General features: G+C 40.4%; 1 protein-coding gene and 1 pseudogene across 5 annotated transcripts in view; both read right to left on the bottom strand.

The window, feature by feature from the left end:
• The window catches only part of spata20 (spermatogenesis associated 20), a 64,329-nt gene extending 45,294 nt beyond the window's left edge, over positions 1 to 19,035 (bottom strand). For 2 of the 4 annotated variants that reach the window (XR_013503717.1, XM_078278906.1), the window contains exons 1-11: positions 18,830 to 19,035; positions 17,189 to 17,317; positions 17,024 to 17,088; positions 15,753 to 15,907; positions 14,458 to 14,601; positions 12,593 to 12,794; positions 12,357 to 12,487; positions 10,219 to 10,323; positions 8,767 to 8,841; positions 3,064 to 3,276; positions 2,426 to 2,618 (exon numbers count right to left, since the gene is read on the bottom strand). Coding sequence is in view for 3 of the 4 variants with exons in the window: in XM_078278906.1 (XP_078135032.1) it covers positions 2,426 to 2,618; positions 3,064 to 3,276; positions 8,767 to 8,841; positions 10,219 to 10,323; positions 12,357 to 12,487; positions 12,593 to 12,794; positions 14,458 to 14,601; positions 15,753 to 15,907; positions 17,024 to 17,088; positions 17,189 to 17,317; positions 18,830 to 19,035 (1,618 nt within the window). In the remaining variant the exon portion in view is untranslated. Of the gene's footprint in view, positions 1 to 2,425; positions 2,619 to 3,063; positions 3,277 to 8,766; positions 8,842 to 10,218; positions 10,324 to 12,356; positions 12,488 to 12,592; positions 12,795 to 14,457; positions 14,602 to 15,752; positions 15,908 to 17,023; positions 17,089 to 17,188; positions 17,318 to 18,829 lie in introns of those variants that run through there. The other 2 variants (XM_078278907.1, XM_078278908.1) reach the window with 2 other exon arrangements.
• A 90-nt stretch (positions 19,036 to 19,125) lies between these two features.
• On the bottom strand, positions 19,126 to 23,224 carry LOC144536724 (PI-PLC X domain-containing protein 3-like; annotated as a pseudogene). Its single transcript, XR_013503770.1, has 7 exons — positions 22,058 to 23,224; positions 21,825 to 21,944; positions 21,352 to 21,477; positions 21,076 to 21,257; positions 20,581 to 20,747; positions 20,240 to 20,448; positions 19,126 to 20,078 (listed from the first exon to the last, which is right to left on the bottom strand). The product of XR_013503770.1 is annotated as a PI-PLC X domain-containing protein 3-like (transcript).
• Between the last annotated feature and the right edge of the window lie 2,103 nt (positions 23,225 to 25,327).

Genomic DNA, 25,327 nt, shown 5'->3' with positions numbered 1-25,327 from the left:
GGCATCACACTAATGGAAAGTGACAACCTGTGCCTCTGAAATAATCCACACATTTTTATACTGCTAAAATAATAAATGTGTGTATAAATAGACTGTCAAAGGACAAATGTCTTGTTTGCCTACTTTTATATTTGCCTGTGGTAAGTTCTGTGAGAAGAAGCACACGGTAGTTAGGTTCAAACACCGCGTTTGGACCACTATCAAAGAATTCATTTATTGTGGTCTAGTTGTTCCGCGTCATATAAAAAGGATAATATAACTAAATCAGCAGGCAACGCAGGCTAGCGTTACACTCTCTGCTAGCACTGCGTGTGTTGTTGTTTGCCTGTGTAGCGTAAATAAGCGATCATCATGTGATAAATGACAGAAAATCTATTTTTCTTCACTGCTCTAAAAACAGTAGTTGCCAGTTTGTTTCCATCTAAATGGGGCTTACCAGAGAACATCATATTTTGGATCAAGAGGACCAGAAATATATCACCTGTTGCACCAGTGATGTGTACATTTAAACTAGGGCTAATTGTGATTATTTCGACTGATATTGCAATTGCGAGATGATTCACGACATTGTAGGGAATGATCATTTTTGCATCATTATTCTCATTTTCATTGAAAAATACATTATTATGAATAATGTAATACAACAAACAATTTGTTTTAAGCTTGTAGAATACGACTTGTAGGCTGGGACATTTCTGCAGCACCACACTCCTTTATTCACAATGGTTTTTTGACTGTATATTTTGCCTTTAACAAATATTGTGCCCCCCTGCGGGGATATTGCACTACTCCATATTGGGATTTTGATAAAAACTAAGAATAATTGTGCATCCCTAGTTTAAACGTAGCTCAGTTTGAGTGTAGTGTAAGAGTTAGTCTAAAAATGAGAAATGAGAAATGGTTTGCAAAATACAGTCTGTCAGTTACAACATAGTAAGATTTTTAAATTACACTTTCCACGTAAGTCATTCCTTATTAATTGCTCTAATAATGAAATGGTTTACACGCTCCATGTTGTGCTGGACAGTTATTGTTAGTTGGATTAGATTTTATGCTGTATTCACTTGTGGTGAGAATTCCAACTGGCACCACCCGGTTGCGTGTAATAGAAACTTGACACTAGAGGTGGGAAAAAAAAACATCTAAATTGTATGTATCCTGATTATTTTTGGGACAATTTTTAAAATCGATTCTATTCCCTAGAATTGTTTTTTTTTTTACCAATGATTCAATTCAATATTTTCTGTTTATAAGGTACCGCCGACGGCGACTACATCATATCCGTTTCCAGCTAAACAGAGCGGAAGCAGAAAATGCAGAAAACACGTCACGTACTTCTTTACAAATGAAACAAATGTCAGACTGACTGACATGTGACGTGCATTCTTCTTAGAAAACAATTAGTTTTCAGTAATGTCTCACGATATATTGTCCCTAGAAGTGTATTATTCAACTTTTGTTTTTGATAGAGAAGGAAAAGAAAAAGGCAATACTCAACACCATCGAATCGCAATACTTCTAGAATCGCAATGAATGAAAATCCCAATACAAATGGTATCAGAACCCATGTATCCTGAAAGAATCGGGACAAAAGCATATGGTCCCAGCCCTACTAGACACACTGTATTAATGTTTCATACAGCCATGAGACAATATTACAACTTAGATACGTTGTACCATAAGTAGAGATGGAGCAAACCAACAAAGAATTAGTTGCAACCTAGCAGACGGCGTGGACTTGAACTTAACTTCAAACGTAGGTTCAGCTGGCTCAACCGACTGAACAAAAGGAAACACGATGTGCTCTCAAGTACCTTACAACATCAAGTACTGCATTGTGAAAAAAACGAAGCAACCTCTTCAACCGTACTGGCTACTATGGAAAACAAAAACGGCTTTTCTCTGACCTCGACAACCACACACCTGATTAGGCTGCAGGTGTTGTATTTATTTGGCCCATTTATCCTACTGAATATGTAGATTACCATGCCCATGCACGAGTTAAGCCACAATGTGTTGTTGGTGAGTCTGTTAATTGCATTGCGTTACAGCTGACCTTTTACTATATGTGTAAAAGAAAATCAAAAATATAGTTCAACAATTCCTCATGTCAGTATTTCATTGTTCACCTATGCAAAACAATGCCACACATATAGCATTAACTCTCCAAATATAAGCTATTAAAAAAATGGAAACAACTGCATCAATTTCAATCAAATCAAACAACCACGAGCAACCACTTTTGAATACTACTGTCAGGCCCTGCTTAGCATGAGCAGCAATTATCCCCATGGCGAAATAGCTAGAGTGCTTGTCAAACTTTATCAACAATCAAACGTACTGGCCAGTAAAGTAAACCCTGAAGTCAAAAAAACAAACATTTTATTGTAGCGTAAACGTGTATGAAAACTAATCTAGACTTTACCGTTCCAGGAGGCCAACATCTTGGTGTCCAGATGTGGCCGTGGCCAACTATTTCTCACTTCTGCCATCTTGGTCCTGGCGGAGGCCAAGAGCTCGTTGGCTTTCTCGACACTGATGCCAAAGCGAGCGGCCGTTAACTCCACTGAATACCGCACGATCAGCACATTCTGGCCCTGCAGCTCCCCGTGGGGGTCCTGGCAGCAAACAGTACAGGGGGATAAGAGGGCGTTCACAGAAATGAACTCATCCTGACTGCAAGTTAATGCCTTAATGGACCAGCTTTAACACCTTGAAATGCTATCGGAATATGATATAACGAGTGATAAAGCATTGTGCATGTAAATGATTGTTTTCCATGTAGACATTGTGACTGATGATCACATACACATTATATCTGAGTGTAACTTTAGTCTTTTCATCAATCCATCCATGGGACAGAATACAAATGAAATGACTATAACTTTATTACTGATTAGCACTTTAGAACGCACAGCGTTTGCATTGCATTACTAAGTATAGATATTTATTCATATTTGTATCTTGTCTGTGAATTGTCCTTTTATGTGCTACTCTTCGTGCCTTTTAATTGCACCTCGGGGACAAATAAAGTTATGTTGTATTTAACTGAATTGAAATTACTTGTTCTGGAGTTACATTGCCTAGCTCCTTGACCCCATAGTGGTGCATGAAGATGTCTGCCTGTGTGGCAGCTCCCGTGGCGCCCTCAACCACATCTGGCAACAGCTCCCGAACTTCCGAGGCTGTCCAGACACAGAAAGCCCCCTCTCGCTTTTCTGTCCCCCCTGATGCTGGGACGGAGTCTGCATCCTCTGCACTGTAGAAGCCTCCGGACTGGTTCAGAGAATAGACAGGAATGGAGAAGGTGGAAGGAGAGGCACAGCTGCTATGTCATGGCAAGGCAATTTGAGATAGATATAGGACTTGTGAGGAATGTCTGGTAAATAGAGCAGACATCACAGTAAACGTTCGGTGCAGTAACATGGTTTATATATGATGAATATTTATTATTGGAGAACATGACTGTGAACGTGTAAACTGTAAAGAGTAAATTAACATCCGTCTGAAAAAGCAGGCTTTTACTGCCCTCTTTGGTTGAATGCTTCGAGTCCGTTTCACCTCTGACCCCACCCAGCATCACTGCCTGGCGTGGTCGTCACGGTGTACAGACTCACCACAGACTACACTTCTACGTCACTGCCTGGCGTGGTCGTCACGGTGTACGGACTCACCACAGACTACACTTCTACATCACAGCAACTAGGTGAAAAGTTAAGCCACTGGAAGTCAGTGCAAAACAAGATTTTCAGGGGTGTCATGTTGAAATTAAACACGTGTGTGGGGCTGGGCAATATATCGATATTATATCGAGATCGTGATGTGAGACTAGATATTGTCTTAGATTTTGGATATCGTATATCGTGATATGACATAAGTGTTGTCTTTTACTGGTTTTAAAGGCTGCATTACAGTAAAGTGATGTCATTTTCTGACCTTACCAGACTGTTGTAACTGTTCTATTATTTGCCTTTTGCCCACTTAAGACATTATGTCCACGTTACTGAGGGGGTGGCTTATTGGCGTCACAGACAAGGGGGTAAGCCTCTCTCCACAACTCGTACCTCCAATGACACCATTTTGATGCTGACAAGCCATCACCCGACGTTAGCATTCCATTGACTCCCATTCATTTTGACGTCACTTTGACAGCGAATAACTTCACATCTGAAGCGTTTAAAGACTTTATTTGTCCATTGTTTATTTCTAAAGAAACACGATAATGTATAAAAGGCTCCATTACCTTGTATCTCACGTTATGGCTCCGTAGCAGACGTTTTTGTAAAAATAGTCGTACGATTGTGTCATAACCACGCAACTTTCTGTCGCATAGTAGGGGAATTACCGTATAGTACAGGAGAAGCTCGCAGGCAGTTTCGACTTACATTAGCTGTTTACGTTTAATTACTAATGTTAACTAGCATTTTAGTTAGCAATAATTAGCCTGTGCCTATGTTATCTCCTTACATATACCTACGCTCTCCGTCTCTGCAAGATTGGGAATGATTGAGATTTCTCTTGGCACAGCTACCAGAAGACTTCCAACTTTCAGACAGGTTGCTCACGTCACATCTACGTCGTCTCTCTCAGTTGGAGGCTGCGCAGTAACGCTCAGCACTCACCGGAAAAGTGCTTCTAATATCCTTCACTGATCTCCGTCCAGAGCAACGGGATCTGTTGGTCCATTTCTTTTACTGTCTATGGTCACAGAGCTCAAAGCGGAAGGGAAACAGCGGAAGCGAGGTTTTAGACGGAGAGAGAAGATGCGACGGTGGAAAACAGCCAGAATTGGAGAGTGTGACAGTATGAATGTACGAGGAAAAGCTCTGGTATAATCCTTAACGTGGCGAGAGTAATCATGCCGTGACACATTAAGCGTTATACAACTTAAAACAAAACCGATGCCGATTAGTTTATCGACAGAAAAATAATTGCCGACTATTTTGATAATTGATTAATCGACAAAGTAATTTGTCATGCAAAATGGAAGGACGTGCTGTTTTCTGCCTGTCAATTATGGAGATTACCTGCTTTTTATTGTATTATATCATATTAAACTGAATATATTTGGGTTTTGGACTGACACAACTAGGCCTGTAACAATTCCAAATGTTGCTGTACAATTAATTGTCTCAGAAATAATTGTGATCAACAATATAATGGTCTCTTTCAGTCAAATTTAAAAATATTTATTCATGTATCATTTTTGTAAACAAATTAAAGTTTTGAACGAATTCCAGGAGACATCTTTTGATATATATCACTGTTATGTGACTCAAATAACGTAATAACACAGATACACTGCCTATGAAGTGAGCCACGCCTCTTTATTATCATAAAACATAGTATTTTTTTCTTAAATGAACATAAAACTGACAATTACCATCAACAGTCATACCCCTTAGGACCTTAGCTAACGTTAGCAATTAATTGCGGTTAAACAAAGAAACGGCGATTATGTAAAAAAGAATTGCAATTAGACATTTATGTAATAATTGTTACAGGCCTACTAATAAGACATATCGGTCTCTGACCAGTCTGCCATTGTTAGAATCACTAACACACGTGTACAGCACTTTATATATTGCTAAAGTAAAGCAATTATGTAAAACTGTGAATAGACAATTATATAATAATTGTTACAGGGCAAGACACAGACATCACATGGGACTTTAAGAAACTGGGATGGACATTGTTCACTATTTTACTCTATTTTAAAGATATATAGATATAATCTGCAGATTACTCAATAATGAAAACAATCGTTAGTTGCAGCCCTACACAGGTCAATTAGATTTTAAGTCTTCATTACTGGACTGACCTTTACCCAGACAGCTCACAGAGCTATCAAAATCTAAAGTAAAGACCTGAAATGAAAAATCTGACACTAATCAATTAATCATTCAACACCCTTGAAGTTAAGCCCTCCAATCAATAATCACTGAAGGGCTCCACGACTGTGACAGGAATAAATGAATGCTTTGATAGCTTTAAAAGAACCTGATTATACAATGTGTCATGTAAGCCCTCTCTCTGGGTGTGCAGACACATCTGGAACAGTATATTTCCAGTCATGATGAGAACTGGAGGAGTCTACCTCGCTGAGGGGACATCCCAGCCACTGTAGCACAAAAGCAACATACAGTCTCAAGTAAATTACCTCTGCCCCGGTAATTCATTAGCGTATAATTACATAATAAATCTTGGGGAATATAATGATCACAACGATTGTGGTTGTAATTGTGTGCCTGTTCGCTGCTGTCGGCTCATTAATCAAAAGGGGAAAAAGGTTGACCCTCAGAGGAGAGCAAGGGGGTTTAAAAGGCTATTTGTCAGCGGCGTCCCACCCCTTGGCCTCAAGGGAGTGCGAACACACTGACGTGTGGTGCAATTTGGTGGAATTTACAGTCAGTGTTCGTTCTTTGTCAGCAGAAGATACAGATACAGATACTATTTTGAATGACTTGCCTTTGCCAACATGCATCCCAAAACACAACATTAACAATAACCTTACTGGCAGATGGCCGCCCACCAAAAGCCAGGATCTGTCTGAGGTTTCTACCTGTTTAAAGGAAGTTTTTCCTCGCCACTGTCCCACCAAATGCTTGCTTTTGGGGGGGAATTGTTGGGTCTCTGTAAATAATAGAGTGGCCTAAGACCTGTAAAGTGCCTGTAAAGATCTGTAAAGTGTCCTGAAATAATGTCGGTTATGATTTGACACTATAAATACAATTGAATTGAACTTAAATCATAACCCTAACATGAATCTTATCCTAACTTCCCTTTAATATCTTCTTAACTCCAGAAGAAAAACCTTGCATCAGGATATTTGCAATGGTCTCGGTGCCCCAGTGAGGACTCAAGGCTATTTCACAAAAGCTAGATAGCGGATTAGGCCATGATTTCCCAGTTATCCTGGATGAATTAAGCCTTGACTCGGTTTCACAAGAGATTAATTCCGTGCAGCTAGCCTGCTCCTGGCCAGGCTAACAGCCAGGATGTGTTAATCCTGGAGCATTTTCTGTTCACTCAGCAGTGGTTTTACCTTCTAATTATTAGCCTGCATTAACATAACACAGGTTATATTTTTGCACGCTACAGACCGTAAATGACGACGCTGTAGCGGAGATGGCCGTCATTTATTAACGTTAGGCTACCGTGGTTCCCCGGGGATTCGTGCTCTTGTTTTTGTAATCTGTAAAGAACAACGTGTTTGCTAACATTAGCTAAGGTCTTAAGGCAGCCTAAGGTAAACTATGGATGTATTATAAGACCACAACAGACGCATGTGGCTACTTAATATGCACGTGAATGACGCGATCGTTATGCGTTCTTCATTGTTGATGATGATGATGCTGGTTGTATTATTTTGCAACAGCATCGTTTCATTGCAAATGGGGCAAACATGAGGAATGCATAGCCTGCTTATCAGTCCACTCATCATTCACCATTACCTGACAACAGCCATTTCTTTCTGCAAGCATTTCCCACCAATCAGGACGCTGCACACTACAACCACGTTTACCTAATCACAGACTTTAACCATCACTCCTCAGTGAACTGCCTCCTAGTCTGAGAGCTTTTTCTAGTTAAAGAGCTAGTTATCTTTATGGAGTTTCCATGTTTTTTTAGGAGTTTGCTCACACTAATACATGTAAAAAAAGCATTAATTCAGGAAGAAAGTGAAAATTTCAAACAAGAATAGGCGTATTAGGTATAAATTCATTTTATTTTCTTTATTTGTAAGTCCGGCCCCCGGAGTGTCTGCTTAGAAACATTCTGGCCCTTGGAAAAATGTAGTTGATGACCCGTCTTAAGGGGTATGACTGTTTATTTTGTTTAGATTAGATTAGTGTGTAATTATATTAGGGATTCTTGGTCGGACCGTTGAGCTAAAGCTATTCTAGCGGCAGCTGTCACTTGTTGCCATAGCAACTCCATACATCCTGGGCTGTAGCCGTCTGCTTTGTTTTTTATTGATGGGGATAAATGTTCTATGACAGTAATGTTCTATGTTTTATGATAATAAAGAGGTGTGGTTTACTTCATAGGCTGTGTACTCGCATATCTGGGTCACATATATATATATATATATATATATATATATATATATATATATATATATATATATATACATATATACACACACACATATGTATATACCAAAATATGTATCCTGGGATTCATTCAAAACTTTACCTTGTTTGAAAAAGTAATAAATATAGTAAATATTTTTAAATTTGACTGAAAGAGACAATTATATTTTTAATCGCAATTATTTCGGAGACAATTAATTTTACATCAAAATTTTGAATTGTTACAGCTCTAAGTAGTTCATTGGTGCAAATAACGCCTTGAATGTTTCAATTGGGCTAAGAGCAGTGGTCAGTAAATGTATACTTTTAGGCTACTTACACATTCAGGCTGTCGGCGATTGTCTGCCACGCTTTCTCTCGCTGTTCCATTACAGCAGCCGTGTTTTTTTTTACAAATTATGTGTTTCACTTCATCATACTTCCATAAGAAGCGAATGCTCACGCTGTGTAAAGTACGCACAGCGCGTATTCTCCATTTCAGCATCAGTATATCTGTGACTGAACTCGCGGTCTGATAGAGAAGGCCGTGAACGCGCATCAATCCAAATGACTTCAGCCTGGCTCGACCTAGTCACACCTCCTCAGCCTGGCTTGGCCGTCGTGAAACGCATTAAGCCAGGATGCACCGATTAGACTAGGTCAAGCCTCGCTTCATGTGTAGCTGATTCACCTTGTCACTCAGGTCTCTGGAGACGTAGAGCAGTATGTCCTTAGCCACATCTGCAAAGAGCTGCTCACCTGATACCTGGAAAGGCAGAAAGACATAACACACACACCTGCTAAGAGTCATGATTCAACCGAAACATAACCTTACAGATACCGTCATGCGATTTATATGCAGGGTATTAACTGCAGAGTCCGATGCAACTGCTGAGGTAGCCTCTTAAAACACAAGCACGTATGTGTGCACGGTATGTGTCTGTGTTCGAGATTGCCTGCATGCTCATATCAACGACAATTAATATAGGGGATTTCTCCGGTGCTGCATGAAGATCCGCCGGATGTCCCTCATTTTCGGCCGGATGTCCCTCACCTTCCACTTTCTTTGCGTTTCTAAACTCCGGTGGATTTCTGAGGACTATGGTTAACTGCTCCTCAGATCTCTGCAGGGTAAATCCAGACAGCTAGCTAGACTATCTGTCCAATCTGAGTTTTCTGTTGCACCGCTAAAACTTCTGAACACACGGTCCACCAAAACAAGTTCCTTCCCGAGGCTATTTTGCGGCGGCGCCGTCATTGCGTCCCAAGACGATTGTGATTGGTTTAAAGAAATGCCAATAAACCAGGGCACGTTTTTCTCCCATCCCAGAATGCTGTGTGGACTAGCCAGACCCTCCTCCGCAGCGCTGTGGAGGAAGGTCTGGCGATGCGAGACTAATTAACTTTTTCTTTCTGTCTCTGTCCTCCCTGAAAAACAGGCCAGCCCTACTAACACAGAGTCGTTGAAGTAGTGTTGTTGCAGCGTAACTTTTTGCACCGTCATACGTTGCCGGAACGTCACATGTAACGTCGTAGTGACCTACAAAGTAAAATTCCAGAGGCGCCATTGTCAGCACGTCCTTTTAAACGTTTCCACCACTTTTTGGAGTCGTTGCAGGAGCGTCGCCTGAACGTCCTGCACGAACAAACGACATAATCACGACGTTGCAGGGACCTACTGTGTTTGTAGGGAGGCCAGCATACACTCATTAGTCAAAATTAAACACTGGCATTCAGATCTCAGTTCTTATTGCTGCATCTTAATTCAAAACTGTCCGGTAGAGTGGAAACAGGTTCAAATCAGTTTGCATTGATCCTTTTAAAAAAAAATTAAGAAATCTGTGTATTTTTAGGAGAAATTTTTGGTTTAAAAAAAAACTGACGACAAATGTGTGCATTAGCACCTTCGTTAGTCAGTATTTACTCTGAAGCGAAATAAACATTCTCGTGAATAACGTTTGCAAAGTCTCACAACTGGGTTGACTGGGTAATCTGGCGATGAATGACTTGGATGAGAGAGAGACAGTACGATGGAGAGATAATTACCCTGCCAGATGCACACACAGCCACAGATACAGTACAGAGACAATCACACACACACACACACACACACACACACACACACACACACACACACACACACCTGGGAGGCAGTTATGTAGGCTACAGCCAGCTGAGCCTGGTCATACAACATCTTTTCAAAGTGCGGAACATGCCAGGAGGAATCTGTAGAGTAACGATGAAAACCCTGCGGAAGAGAGACATAAAGAGAGATACAGCGTGTACTTTTTTTGATACTAGTATCCTGTTAAAATGAACTCTATATTATCTCTGGCAACATATACTTCTCTCCTGTCATGCAACTTGCAAAGCATATCTGACCTGAACTGAAAGAATAAAACACAAAACATAATCCTGCTCGTACAAAGAGTCACCCAGTACTAGGGTTGGGTACCGTGTGAATTTTTACGATTCCGATGCCGAACCGGTGCATTTAAAACGATTCTGATTCCTAAACTGATTCTTGAAAAACTGAAAAATGAAAGAAAGGCTCTTTTAAGGAGGGTTTTTTTTTTTATTGAAAATGATTTAAATGTAACTATATATATAATGTAACTATATATATATATATATATATATACACACGTTTTAAAGTACTTAAATATATAATAAGTAAACCTAAGTCACTGAACACATAACTACAATAATTTAACAAACAGTTACACTATTAACAAGTAACAACTAAATAAATGTTGTTGAGTTGGTATGCCAACCAGCTTCAAACTTTAGCAGTTCTTTTGCAGAAAAATGACCATATTTGCCTTCTCTGGCGAGCTACTACACCTCTCCTGACTTATGGCATGTCCTGCACAGGAGAAAACTCTCTCAGGTGGTGTCCAAGAGGCCTGGACACACAGGTATGAGTTTGAAAGGGCAGACAATTTGGGGAGGCTGTCCCGCTTCTCCCACCACCAGGCTACAGGGTCTTGTCCTGAACGATAGGCTAGCAGAACAAGTGTAATATGTTTACTAGCGATCACGTGCAGTGAATGGCTAATATGAAAGTAGCCTACATTTACGATAGCTAGCTAACAGTAGACTACAGAGAAAGTGTGATATTTTTACGTCCGTTTCGGAGCGTGTACAAAAAGCCGTCTGTCAGCAGTGATAGTAGAGGGCATGTCCGAGAATAGCGCGGACACGTGCGTCACACCGCGAGCGGGCACGTGCGTCACTCGGCAGAAAAGGGAGAAAGAAAAAAAAAAAGAGAGAGTCTGCCGCTGTCCGGAGCGACAGAGGGGAAATATTTCAGTTGGAACTGAAATGAGGAACCGAAATTTAAGATCTAATCCGGTCCGAATACTACCGTTTGCGTAGGAACCGGATCCATAGTGGAACCGGGTTTCGGTACCCAACCCTACACAGTACATCACGTGTGTGTGAGTGTGTCTGATCATAAACAACACAGGGTGGCAAATAACAGTTTTTCATTAGAGCTTCATAGGATGACAATTGCCTTTATTAATTAGTTAATTACTAGGGCTGGGTTTAAAATAAATCGATTTTCCAATTCAAATGATCCAACATCGATTCATAAAATCCAGAATCGATCTCTGTCTGTATCATATACAACTGAGAAGACCTAAGGAATCCCTCGGTACCAACTATGCTGCATAAGTATGCAATATTTAGTTTATTTTGTGGAGCGCTGCGTCCCGTCCGTTGGCTGTGTGGCTTAGTTGTGTTTGACTTAGAGCCCTCTTCAAACGCTATAATGATCATGTTTCATTGGCCAGTTACCGTGCCACTTGCACGTTAGTGCACGTCAGCGCACGGGGCCACTACGTGATGAACCCTATGGAGCGTACCACGTGTGTGCATATTTGGACAGAGTGACCGTGTAAGTGAAGAAATAGATAGAGATTTATAATAGATTTAGATATTTATTTTATACTGTCCAACCAGTGAAACATGTCCTGTTCTCTTTATTTATTTATGTATTTTATACTGTACAACCAGTGAAACGTCCTGTTCTGTAGACATGGTCCTTATTTATTCATTCATGTTGTACCAGTCCAATAAGACCGTCAGTTGAAATAAACCTTGTGTTGTATTTGTTATGAATCTACTTTTTGATGCGTTTTCCCGTAACTTTTGTAATTTTACGTGTTCAAAAATATCGAAATTAATATCAATATCACAATATTCATAATCGATATCGCAATATCACATTTTGTCAATATCGTGCAACCCCACTTTTCAATTCAAACGTGTACGAACCTGAGCCACGTGGTCGTGGATGCCTCCCAGTGCCATCATACGGAGCGTATGCAAGGCCATCTGAAGAGCCTCCACCCCTTCTGAGGTGGTGCGATTCACAGACCAGTAAGACATGAGGAACATCAAATTCACTATGGAGGGAAAGATGAATAGAGATGTCAGATGAAGAGCATCCAACAGGCCCAGCAGGGCTGGGAGCCTCAAACATGTCCACTGTGGCCCCGTGCTGAGTCTACCTGGTGTGGGGAACTTGGGAGCGTCTCTAAAGCCTCCGTACTCCTCCTCGTAGGAATGCGCCAACTGCTGGAAGCAGCGATTAGCAACGTCTGGGGCCGCTGGAGGACTCTCTCCTGGGTTTGCAGCTACGGCCGTTCCGTTCTTCAGAGTTTCGAGGATCCTCTCGCTACTGGACTCCAAAGTAGGACGGTTATTCTGCCACTGAGGATTGTGGTGGAATTTTTCCAGAAACACGATGTTATGGTAAGATGAGACAAGGGGGAAAACTTACTTAACCTACTCTTAAATCACAGGTCAGGGGAAGAGAAGATCTATACAGCCATAATAATCTTTATTTCTTTACTAAACCTGTCCTGTGTTCAAGTATGAATTGATGTGCGTCTCTAGAGATTGAGGGAGTCTAGGCAGCTGCATAAGGGAATGTCTCCTATAACTTTAGATGGAGGCTCAACGAGCGCCCACGAGCACGGTATATGGTCGACCGAGCTAGAGAGAAACTAAAGAGAGCAGCAGAACATAGTTAGATTTATTTAATATCTTATGTATACCTTTTATACTTATTTGATTAAATCGCAGTATTTTGCGATTGGATAAGGGCACAAAGCCATACTGCGTGTTTGATTTTAGTTAGTTGACAGATACTTTGCCAAAGCGACAGCGCAACACAACCTTAAAGACTTTACTTATTTACTTTCATTCCCCGCTAACGTGAGGTGATTTAAAATTTAGCAAAGTACAATACTTCAAACAAAACATACTTAAAAGGAGAAATCCGGCACAAAGTGAACCTAGGGGTTAATAACACGTGTACCGAGTCGACCGTTCTCTGGGATATGTTTTCATGCTAATCGAATGTGACCAGTTTTAGCGCAAAACCGCTAATTAGCTTATAACGCTAGTCGTCGGGGGCACTGGTAAAGTAAAAACAAATCACTATTTCTATACCACTAACAAGGCTCAAAATAGCACCACACTTCCACGGTAGCATAATGAGAGTCCCTACATGTAAACTGAAGCATTGAGAACTTTGTAAGTGTACGGACAGTTTATTAAAAAGAAAAAGTTTAGAAAGACAGTAACGTTGACGTATACATGCGGGCGCCATCTTGGGAAAACGAATGCCGTGCCTGAGCTATGTTACTGGTTGCTGGTTGCACGGCGTTCGTCGTTCGTCTGATCGTGACTGTTTTCCCAAGATGGTGCCCGCATGTATACGTGAACGGTAATGTCTTTCTAAACTTCTTTTTAATAAACTGTCCGTACACTAACAAAGTTCTCAATGCTTCAGTTTACATGTAGGGACTCTCATTATGCTACCGTGGAAGTGTGGTGCTATTTTGAGCCTTGTTAGTGGTGTAGTTTTTACTTTACCAGTGCCCCGACGACTAGCGTTATAAGCTAATTAGCGGTTTTGTGCTAAAACTGGTCACATTCGATTAACATGAAAACATATCCCAGAGAACGGTCGACTCGGTACACGTGTTATTAACCCCTAGGTTCATTTTGCGCCGGATTTTTCCTTTAAGTAAAAGTAAAATTACAGATTTTAAAAACTACACAGACACAAAAAAAAAAAGCGACTCAATTGCAGTAACATGAGTATTCCTAATTTGTTACTTTCCACCTCCGGCAGGGATGACAAAGATGCTGAGAACAGACGAAAACACTAGATTTTCTTGTTCTTGCATTGTAAACATCGTTCACTTGTCGATGCCTTAGATTTGATTTACTGTGTCCTCTGCTGCTGTTGTGAAGCCCCATCTTCCCTACAGATAGCTATTCTATCTCATGAAATGTGTTGTCTGAATGGGCCAAACGCAGGAAGTAAAGAACAGCACAAAACACCATTTGTCAAACCTTTTACCTGTTCCATGATTCTGGTGAGAACTGTTTTGAGCCCAGGTCTTCTAGCGTGGTCTGTAGGAGGGAAGTAGGTGCCTCCAATGAAAGGCCGTAGGTCAGGGGTCAACCACACACTCATGGGCCAACCTCCACCTCCACATGTTGCCTGTAGACAGAAGCAAGCAAAAGTCATGAGAGACTATCAGCAGAGAACAAAAATATAAGAGGCTTGTGTAGAAATAGGAGTGTGACGAGACTCAGCTTACAAGACAAGACACGAGACTGGGTTCATCGAGACGAGAACGCGAGATTTTAAAGAAAGGTTTTAAAGAAAACTAATAAATTAAGAAATATGACTGGAAAAATGTTGACTGGGTAAACCCAGCCCGATCTGGCAATTTGATTTCGCCCTGCAGCTCAGGCTGGAAACTTTGTACATTTTTCTATCCTGCTTCCGTTACAAATCTGTGGGGACCAATCACAAACTGGCTTATCCACCTGGCGCGCTATTGGCGGGTTTAACACGATAGAGAAGCGACGGCAAGCAGCTTTTTGTTTACATTCAACATGGCGGCCACAGAAGCGCAGCAACCCGTTGATGCCGCTGTCGCTGCTTCGTCACCCGGATCGTTGGTCTGATTGGTTACGCCTCTTTGTACAGTAGAAAATACAGAGCAAGCTCCCCAGACTAATGTTCAATCTTAAAAGATTGATCTGGTGATAGCCAGACAAGGAAAAATGGTCTTTACTCAGAGAACCAAGGTTACAACGTATCCAAGCGTTTAATTGCAGCAGTAAACAAGAAAGCAGGCTGCTCTTGTATGGACTTTTTTTAAGACGAAGGGAGAACATTTCTCTTTGGTAAATATCATTAAAAGGCAAAGCTAGGTTTGCTTTCTGCTTCCGACTCATTTAAAAAAAGACAGAGAAAGAGAGCGATCTCCGTGTGTGTGTCGGGCGCGAGTGAGAGAGAGAGAGAGAGAGAGAGAGAGAGAGAGAGAGAGAGAGCGGCCGTACCCTCTTACGTTCTTACGCTGGGTTTTACCGGCAGCTTTGTACAATTGCAACTTCCTACCGCGCCGCAAAAGTGAACTCAGAGTCAACTTTGGCGAAATGGGCAGGGGATATTCTATGCTAATTTAGAGGTCAAAGCCAGACTCGTCTTCAAAGCCAGATGTATTGTAAGACCAGCCAGTCTGCGTCTCGTGACTGATATCGCAAGACAATTTTGACCTCGACGAGAAGTCTCGCGAGATCTGGTGGGACGCGATCTTGTCACACCTCTAGTGGGAAATGTGAGCACACGTGTACACACACCTGTACAAAAGTCATGTAGACCTTGTCCACATCGGGTCTCTCTTCTCGGTCTACTTTGATGCAGACAAAGTTGTCACTAAGGACTTTGCCAATTTCCTCATCTTCGAAAGACTCCCTCTCCATAACATGGCACCAATGGCACGTTGAGTAGCCCACTGATGGTCAAAGAGGGAGGTTCACAGGAAACAAATGTGTCATTTCCAGTACAAGCACAACTACAGTAAGTCAGTATGACATCATGTGAATTTTTTGGGCGGCATTTACCAGCTGGTACTGCTATCCTATATCAGAGGTATGTGTAGGTAGGACTTACAATTCAATTACATTGTATTTATAGTATCAAATCATAACAAGAGTTGTCTCAAGACACTTTACAGATGGAGTAGGTCTAGACCACACTCTATGAATACTATTTACAGGGATCATTTCTCTTTTCTCACACTGAAACCGCTATTCAAAGTGGAGTGGCCCCAAAATGAAATGCATGTCAATGCCAGTTGTGACTCCAGGTGGACATTCCATTTAAATTAGAGACCCGCTCTACCAACTGAGCTATCCGGGCGCCCACATATAGAGGTTTACTCCTCCCTTTGCTGCATGTCATTCCCCTCTCTCGCTATCTCCCCTTTCATGTCTTCTGATGTCCTATCAAAATAAAGGCTGAAAATGCCCCAAAAAAATAATCTTAAAAAAAGAAATTAAAAAAAGATCCTGTATTTGTATGCCCTGCCATTCCAAAATATTACCTCTCATGCTGGATATCCATTTTGAATTTTAAGCAAAGTGGACAGGAAAGCGATGACTAGAAAGTGGCTCAAATCAGACATACCTACAATTGATGATTGGATTAGGATGCAAAGAATTAATTTGTCTATTAGAATGCAACAGGACAAGTTTCTTGATGGGGAAGTTGGATTATGTACATTACACCCGTACAACCATCATTTGTTTAAAGTGAATTAAGGTCCGATGAATGTCTTTTCTTTCTGTTCTTACTCCTTTTTGTAAAGTTATTTTACTATCATGAAGGCACACTCCCAACATTCTGGTTCTATAAAGTTTGGTTTTCCATTTTGTATTTCATTTTCTATTGGTAAACCAGTATTTTTATTTAAGCTACTTTATTGGTCCTTATTTCATTCTGTATTATCTATTGTAACTCAGTTTTACTACAACTTTATTTTACAGAAGGATAAGGCTAGTAAGAATAAGGAACATTGTTTGTTTGGGCTTTGTTATAACTCTCAGGTGTGTGTGGGGGGGAGTCTTACCTGATAAAAAGATCGGTTTGTCTTCGTTCTTTGCTTTGTCAAAAGCATCTTGTCCCCAAGGATACCTGAAAGAAACAAGACATCGACAAACATGACATTAGTTTATGTTTGACATTGTATTAGCTTTCAGAAAAGTGTGCCTATCTGTAGTTCACAGGCACTCACCAGTCAACAGGGTTGTGTGCATGTTGCAGCAGGTAGGGCGACCTCTCCATGGCTAACCTGTTGGTGTGTCTGTGAGGCGTGGATGACGACCCTTCACCCTCTGACGCCATGCTCATAAAGAGAGATGAACTGGAAACACACATAACATATTTACAATTTTAGTCACCGTTTGTTGGCGACAATGTCGAGAAATCTACATAAATCTGCAGAAAGGGGAAAAATGTTTATTTTGTGTGACATAAGTTACTCCAGATATCCCATACAGTAGGATATTTTTGCTACAAAACACATTTTTGATCATTATCTTGGTGCTTTGCATTAATGACATAATGTCAGTGCTGGTGTGTGAATTACCAGCTATATACAAGAAAAGTATTGCATTGCTCTTGTGTTATCTTTTTCATCAACAGTGTCTATGCTATTTAGATAATACGGTACCGTAACCCCCTGATGGCGACATTATTAAGCTTTCATAATTATATGAAAATCGTAATGGTAGGAAAGGACGTGTCCATGCAATATTATAAAACATATGTTTTGTATGAGATTTTTTTGTCACGTCACAGCAGATAAAAAACACAGGTGTATTAAATTAAAGGTTGCTGCATCGCAGGGTTTTTGCGATTATGCATGTTTTAGTTAAAAACCAATTGTTGGCCATCACTAAGTAACTAATGTAATTAGTACACCTGTGTCTTTCCTGGTATGACAAGTGAAACTGTCTGCTGTCAAAAAGGTGTATGGCAGTTTCTGTCACAGAAAAGGGCAACATTGATAAATGATGTCACGTAACTAAATGTAAGCTCATTAAAACCAAATCGTGTTTTACAGCGTGGAGCCCTGCTAACGGTTAACTTTGCTACATTAGTCTGCCGTTAGTTGTTTAACCAGCATGGATATACTATTTAAACAAAGAGTTATAACGCTTCCAGCTAGCTGATGCTGAAGAAGCTTGCTCCCTCCTACAGCTGCAGTAACGTTAGCTAGCTGTCAAGCACTGTAGCTGTTAGCTAGCCAAAGGACAGTCATGCCGACTTCCATTTGAATATTTCATGGTTTAATGTGACTTTGCTTATAGGAATAAGCTCATGCCCCTGAAAACATGAGTGAACACAGTCTCCGAAATATTAGACCATGTCTTAAAATTCGGCCAACAATAAATATGACACATGGACATATATCGATTCAATATTTTACAAAAGCTAGCATTAGATTTTACCGTTAACGTTACCGTTAGCAGTGTGGTCGTGGAATTAGCAGGCAAACCAAATAGAAAAGATGATAAATTATTATAAATAGGTGCTGCATTGTGGCTTATGTAGTAATACCGAATTGACATACGAGGCATTTGGACCTTCGCTGAATGTCTTTTCTCACAGTGGCATGTTTCCTAGCAATAGTTTATGTTAGGGGCATATTAAATTGTATGATTCCCTATTGGAGTTTCGCGTAACTCTTCTATTCGCCTATAGCACGTCCACAATTGTCACAACAACTGACCACGCAGCAAGTAACATAACATTTATCGACATTTGACGTGCAATTGATTTAGTTGCTAAATTAGGCACGTTTGCTGAAACGTCTCAAAGTAACGGACATCTAACGTTAGCGTTAGCATGATATTAGCCTTGGTGGCTTTACCTGAGGTGGTAGGTCGGCTGGGGATGGTGGTTGAGCGGTGACTTGTCGCTTGGTGGGTGGGGAATTTGTCTGAAACACCTAACGTTAATGTTACTCCCTGAGTTCTGCTGTGGACTGTCTGCTCCCAAAAAAGCTGCAGTTAAAAGGCGTGCAGGCTTCACGCAGCTATTTTTGGAAGCCGACCGACGTAATGCTAGTCTTATCATCCTAATCCACCAAGTGTGTTCACGTTAGTTAACGTTACTTCAGCAAGCTAGCCTTAGCCACTTTGTTGACACATATAAACCAGCCAAAACTTGCAGGCATGAGGTGAACATTTTATTGCAATACCATGAGTTGACACATGATGGCGCTCCAACAGATTAAGGACATTTAAAACAATCAAAGGAGTGCGTGTTGGTTCTTCTCATAATACACCAATGTTTAGTGCGAGAGCAAGACAGTAAATGTTAAAGATGGAAAGAGAATGAATAGAAAAAAAGAAGAAAATACTTTTGATGTTCTTTAATAAAACATCTCACCTAAAAACACCAGTAGGCTTGCATAGGATAATGTTAACTGTAAAACCTATACACACCTACTGTAAAATCCACCCATCTAGACTCACAGAGGGGTGTTGATGTATGATACATGCGTGCATAGGCTACACCAAAAACACCCACTAAAAGTCTGAAAAGAAAAAAAACCCCGAAGAAAACCACTCCACCAGCCCCATATTTATATACAATGATTAATAACCAGAAAACCTGGCAAAGAATTTCATAACATGCAGCCCTATTAGCCTGTAACAGTTGGGCTACATAGTCTACAGACTAGCCTCCCTCCCCAACAGTAGGCTACACAGCGCCCCTTCCAGCTCCACACACTCTAAAACCCCACAATATCATCGACCAGTGTAAAGTATGCATAGTCTGCCCTACTGCACACTGATATCAAACTAGAAAAGAAAGAAAGAAAGAGAGAAAGAAAGAAATGAAGTTGAGTTTCCATTATGCTTCCACACGATTTGGAGTAGGCCTACTGAGCTGGACTACCGTTGAGACAAAGTCGTCACAAGTCACCAAGTCTGAGGCAACTATGTTCATATAAGGTGTTTGGCTATGTTGCTGTTTTAACCACTGCAGCATCCTTGGCAGACTCCTCTGTATGACGTTGGTAAGCTTGTCAAAAGGGTTAAGGATGTACTTTGAGTACCCCGGCGTCGTCTGGCAGTGTCAGGTTCAGGCCGGTCAAGGGGGACAAATGAAAGCTCAGCAATCAGTTCATAGAACAGAATCTAATTCCCTTAAATGGCTCTGCTCTTAAATGCTCTTATGCATAAATAACTTTGCACTATGTGATTTGTGTGATGTAATTTACATATAACATAGTGTTAACATCAGCCCATTATGCCACAGGAACAGAAAGAACTCACCCTGTGCGTTAGGCCCTCTCATATGAAGATATGATTCAAGCTTTGACTCAACTGTTGCGGGGTCCATACTATTGCCATAGTAATAACGTATTTTACACCATAACTTAGGGTCCTGAATTGGCGGATCATAATCATAGGAAACTATGACATTTGTGCCTTTGTCCCAGCAACTCTTCAGGGTTGGGAAGGGGTCCTGTGTTGATACCTTCAAAGATTTTATTTTGGTAGTAGTATAAGGTCATGTTCTTTTTATTTGAAAACCATAGTATCTTAGTGTGGGTACTTTAAATATGAGATGATCTTATTAATCTTAACGGAAAGTTTCTGTATACTTTACCTTGTTACGGAGTTTGGCTCCAAACACGGTCTTAATGGATTCAATAAGACTGTGGTGGAGCTCTACGATGTTGATGATGGCAGAATGATAGCTCTTAATACGGTTGGCATCACATACAGATATCTTCTCTATTGCACTTATTTTTCCTTTGACATATTTTTCTGCACATCATTTCTTTTTATGCTAATTCATTTAATAGATGGTCAAATATCAAGAAAAAGCTCAACTACAAACCTAAAATTATCATACCGAAATAAATGTATTACCCCACAGCATTGGTCACAAGTCCATTTTTGATTTCATTTTTTTACTGACTGGTGTAACATTACAATGTTCAGGGCCTTAGACAGGATTTAAAAAACACTGAGGCCGTGAGTTTAGATCCCCCTGTCAGACACCAAAAAAGCTCTAAAATGTTAATTTAAGGTATCTTTTGATTTATTCGGCTGTGTCGAGTTGTATTCTCAGTAAGTTATTCATTCATTTGATGTATACTTAATGAAAAGAGGCGATGTTCTTTTACCTCCACATCAGTCCGTGTGCACAGCCCATGATAAAAGTATTTATTAGTATTATTTTATTAGTACTTATTGGGGTCGGGGTCATTTGTCTTGCGAGCGATCCTCAGGTCAAAGTAGCTGAACTCCTGCATCCAGCTGCTGTGTGATAGTCACACCCTGCATCACAAGACATTACAGCAGTCAAACAAACACTCCCCTCTCTATTTCCTATATGCACAAATCCAATTGGTAGGTTTTAAACACCATTTACCTCACTAGTCGCCCATGTGCGCACTAGTTCACGTGCACATATTATCAAGCTACATTTTTTCAGTTCATCAGGTTCCATTATAAGCGGAGTTGATGTCCAAGTCATAAGTCATTGAGTCATGGCTACCTAGAAAATAAAACACAAACACACACACACACACACACACACACACACACACACACACACACACACGTGTCAAAGCAATGCCACTGTCTTAATAAACCTCCATATACATAATAATAAACCATATATCTGCAATTATTGTTTCCCTTTTTAGGATTTAAAAACCCATTGTCAAAACTAAAAAAAATAGCAGATTGTCAGAAAGCTAAAAACATTGCTTATTTTTTAGGTGTTGAAAATGTTTTTCACTTGAAAATCCTTGATTCATACCCTGTCAAAACTGGGCAAAGTGCTGTGTATTAGTTGAATGAAGTAGCAACGTAAGCAGCTACATTATTTTAGCTACATACCTGGTATGGCCAGTTTATAGAGAGGAGTGTCGTGGAGTTCAGGTGGTAGTTGCGACATCCAGTCACTGTAGCTTGTGACTTCTGTTTTGCCTTCTCCTGTAGACATTGTCATCTCAAATTCTACATAAAACAATGCAAAGTCAACTGTCAATCTCTTCCCAGTACAGTAGTTTGTATCTAATAATGAAGAAAAGAAACAATTAAGTTCAAATGTTTAGAGGAACACCACTTACCCTGCCAAGGTGATTCCCAGCCAGTCTTGAGTTCTTTCCTACCTCAGACTTGACAGTGCAGAACTATTCAAAGAACTGATATTGTCGTATATTGCTGCTCATTTTGGAGGCTGCAGCATTCAGTTACTGCCTTTATAGCACCGTGGTAAGAGACAAAGGTGCTTATCTGCTGTAGTCAGACAAGTTCTTGTCTTTAGGAAGCTCATTGTATGAGAAAAATAGAATTCATTCTGACAGGAATGTTTAATGAAGACATGGAGTTCATTTCTTCTCCCTTCTTCCTCATGCCATCACTGTGTGGTGAGGAAAAGAATCTCTATTTTTCTGACTCAGTCACACCACATTGTCGTCCAATGCCATTTCCATACAGGTTTTGGTTATCTGACATTCCTATATGCTTTTGCTTCATCACTCATTAAAAACAAACAGACAAAACCGGAAAAGTTAGAGATGTAGACACTCAAGATTCTCAGATAAAGTTAATAAACACACGTGCAGGACAAAACCCATTAGTGATGACTATTAGAGCTGTGTAAAAGCAATTGTTGCAGGGCATTAAGGATGTACAAAATGTATCACATTTGCGATTGTTACATTTTCCAATGTAAGCACAACGTATCTTAAAACTAATCTATGGTACTTTTGCAAATAACAATAATCTAAGCTCAAAGGTCCACTTACTAACTATCCTCTGTGAGGAGGAGGTTAAACACAGGGACACACACAGTGGGATAAGGTAGTACTGAGGGGCTCCGGGGGCACGCTAGATAGGTCTACTAGTTATGAAAACACACACACACACACACACACACACGTGTCAAAGCAATGCCACTGTCTTAATACACCTCCAAACGTTATCCAACCATATATCTGCAATTATTGTTTCCCTTTTTAGGATTTAAAAACCAGTACAGTAGTTTGTATCTAATAATGAAGAAAACAAAACACAGGCATTAAGTTCAGATGTTTAGAGGAACACCACTTACCCTGCAAAGGTGATTCTCAGCTTGTCTTGAGTTCTTTCCTACCTCAGACTTGACAGTGTAGAAATATACAAAGAACTGATATTGTCGTAGATTGCCGCTCATTTGGAGGCTGCAGCATTCAGTGACTGCCTATAGCACCGTGGTAAGAGACCGAGGTGGGTATCTGCTGTGGTCAGACAAGTCCTTGTCATCAGGAAGCTCATTGTATGAGGAAATCTAGACAATCTGCCAGGAATGTTTAAAGAACACATGAAGTTTTTTTTCTTCTTCCTTCTTCCTTATCCATTAATGTGCACTAAAGTCTAGTAACAATAGTAAGGAAAGAAACTCTATACTATGTATGTTTCTGACTGGTTTACACATTTGGAGTAACTGTAACATGTTGTCCAAAACCAAATCAATACAGGTTTTGGTTATCTGACAATTCAGTCATATCAGGCAAAAGAGTTCATTTTAATATTGTTAGCATGATCAACATTAAAATGTGCTTTTAAGTCTTTTTAACTTCAGTGTTGAGATTTGTACTGCAACTGAGCCTATATGGGACGACAAAGTACTACTGTCTTAATGCATTTCGAATCAATGGGCTAAAATCCGACCGAAATAATGATAAGTTCACGCTTTCATGTACATTTTCAGGTACAGTTGTATTCAACATAGGTTAACATTGAGAACCTTTTCTTGATCACTCATTTAAAACAAACAGAAATAAACAAGGACATTTAGAAATGTAGACACTCAGGATCTCAGATAGACTTTATAAAGACACGTGCAGGACAAAACCCATTAGTGATGACTATTAGAGCTGTGTGTGAAAGGAATAGTTGCAGGACATTATGGATGTACACAATTTTATTGTGTGAATGCTGATTCAGAATCTTTATACTTATTCTCCTTCCGTATGTTTTTTGCATCGCTTCTATGTCTGCATACTTTACTACATTTTATAGATCACTGCAGACTGATATACAGAAATATTAAATAACACCATGAAAGAGATGGGTTTGATTTCCGAAGACATGTACAGAAAGTTGAACCGTATTTTTTTTAACGTTGTTTCTTTGAACACCTAGGTGGCAATCTGAAGTCACTCTCACTCTCTGCCCAACACATTGTTGTAGGGCCCCCTCTGTCTATAGGCCCCCACACCCTACGGGCCCCAGTGCAACCGCATTGTCTATATTTACGGCCCTGGATAGGCAGCCGTTTCAAGGACACTCCGAGCCAACAGTTAAAGGAGTTGATCACAAGAATCTCAGGCCCAACTTAGGACCAGGATACCGCAGAGTCTCCGCAGTGAGACTCCCATACATACGACCACTTGCTATCACATTGCTACACTCTTAAGGCACTGACACACCAAGGCGTCTGTGGGCCATCAGCCCATTTGGGACTCCACATGTTAATCGGCATTGGCCGGCTGAACAGCCAGTCCATCTGATTGGCTGTTCAGCTTGGAAATGGTAGTGAGGAAAGCAAACAAACGGCTGTCTTTTTGCACCGTCTGCACCGCTAAACAATTAGCCCCCTAGCAAGCAAGCTAGCTTACTAGCCAGCCGGCCGGCCTTTCAATTAGTTAAATGTAACAACTTAATTTTTATTCACACACTCTTGTCACATCATATACATCTATCTATCTACCTACCTACCTATCTATCTATCTATCCATCCATCCATCTATCCATAAGAACGGATATTGTCGTATATTGTTGCTCATTTGGAGGCTGCGGTATTCAAGTTACTGCTTTAATATTATCGTGGTAAGAGACAAAAGTGGGTATCTGCAAGTTTTTGTCATCAGTAAGCCCATTGTATGACAAAATCTAAAAATAAAATTGATTCTGACTGGAATGTTTGATGAAGATATGATATGGAGTTCTTGTGAAACTTCCTCATACCAACAATGTGCACTTAGGTCTAGTAACAGTGAGGAAAGAAGTTGTCCAAAACCAAGATGTAGTCACTAAATCAATACCGGTTTTGATTATCTGACAATTCAGTCATATCAGGCAAAAGAATTTGTTCTAATATTGTTAGCATGATCACCATTACATTATCATTTTAACTCTTTGTAACTCCAGTGTTGACATTTCTACTACAACTGAGCCTATATGGGATACTACTGTCTGTCCTCCAGTACCAACCAATCCAACACATTTCAAATCGATGAGCTAGTTCAGTGGCTAATTGTTAGCAAGCTCGTGTGTGTTTGCATCAAAGGGTGTGTTCCATTGGGTTTCCGCCATGTTAAATGAGATATTACAGTAGCTCATCATTGACACAG

The sequence above is a fragment of the Sander vitreus genome, chromosome 21, assembly GCF_031162955.1.
Source record: "Sander vitreus isolate 19-12246 chromosome 21, sanVit1, whole genome shotgun sequence".
NCBI classification, from domain to species: domain Eukaryota; kingdom Metazoa; phylum Chordata; class Actinopteri; order Perciformes; family Percidae; genus Sander; species Sander vitreus.
Note: the sequence above shows the minus strand (reverse complement) of the source record. Positions and strands in the feature narration are given on the sequence as shown.